This window comes from Penaeus monodon, chromosome 21 (assembly GCF_015228065.2).
Source record: "Penaeus monodon isolate SGIC_2016 chromosome 21, NSTDA_Pmon_1, whole genome shotgun sequence".
NCBI classification, from domain to species: Eukaryota; Metazoa; Arthropoda; class Malacostraca; order Decapoda; family Penaeidae; genus Penaeus; species Penaeus monodon.
The window spans coordinates 24,737,932-24,738,181 of record NC_051406.1 but is presented as its reverse complement, the minus strand read 5'-3'; the positions used below and the strand labels follow the sequence as shown (position 1 = coordinate 24,738,181).

Here is a 250-nt window from a genome sequence, read left to right as displayed (position 1 = left end):
GCAATAGTAGATATGTAATGCAAATGTAGCACTTGAGATACTTTTTTGTTTTACTAATTTATTTGTGACCCCTGCTTGACCCCTGGACCTGCTTGCCCCCTGCAGCCCCCACCACCTTTGAGACGCCAATAGGACAACGGGTCAGGTTCCTCAGCTGCACCACAGACCCCCTGGGGAGCCGCCCTCCCTCTGCCCCTGCACTAGACATGGAGGAGGACGTCTTCCCTACCAAGGACTCCTCTGCTTCTGG

At 54.0% G+C, this 250-nt stretch overlaps 1 protein-coding gene across 1 annotated transcript in view; it reads left to right on the top strand.

The window, feature by feature from the left end:
• Positions 1-250, top strand: part of LOC119586376 (protein MLP1 homolog) — a gene marked incomplete in the record, with an annotated part of 73,375 nt that overhangs the window by 45,388 nt on the left and 27,737 nt on the right. Inside the window, 1 exon segment of the mRNA XM_037935088.1 lies at positions 106-250. Within this exon segment, the coding sequence (XP_037791016.1) occupies positions 106-250 (145 nt within the window).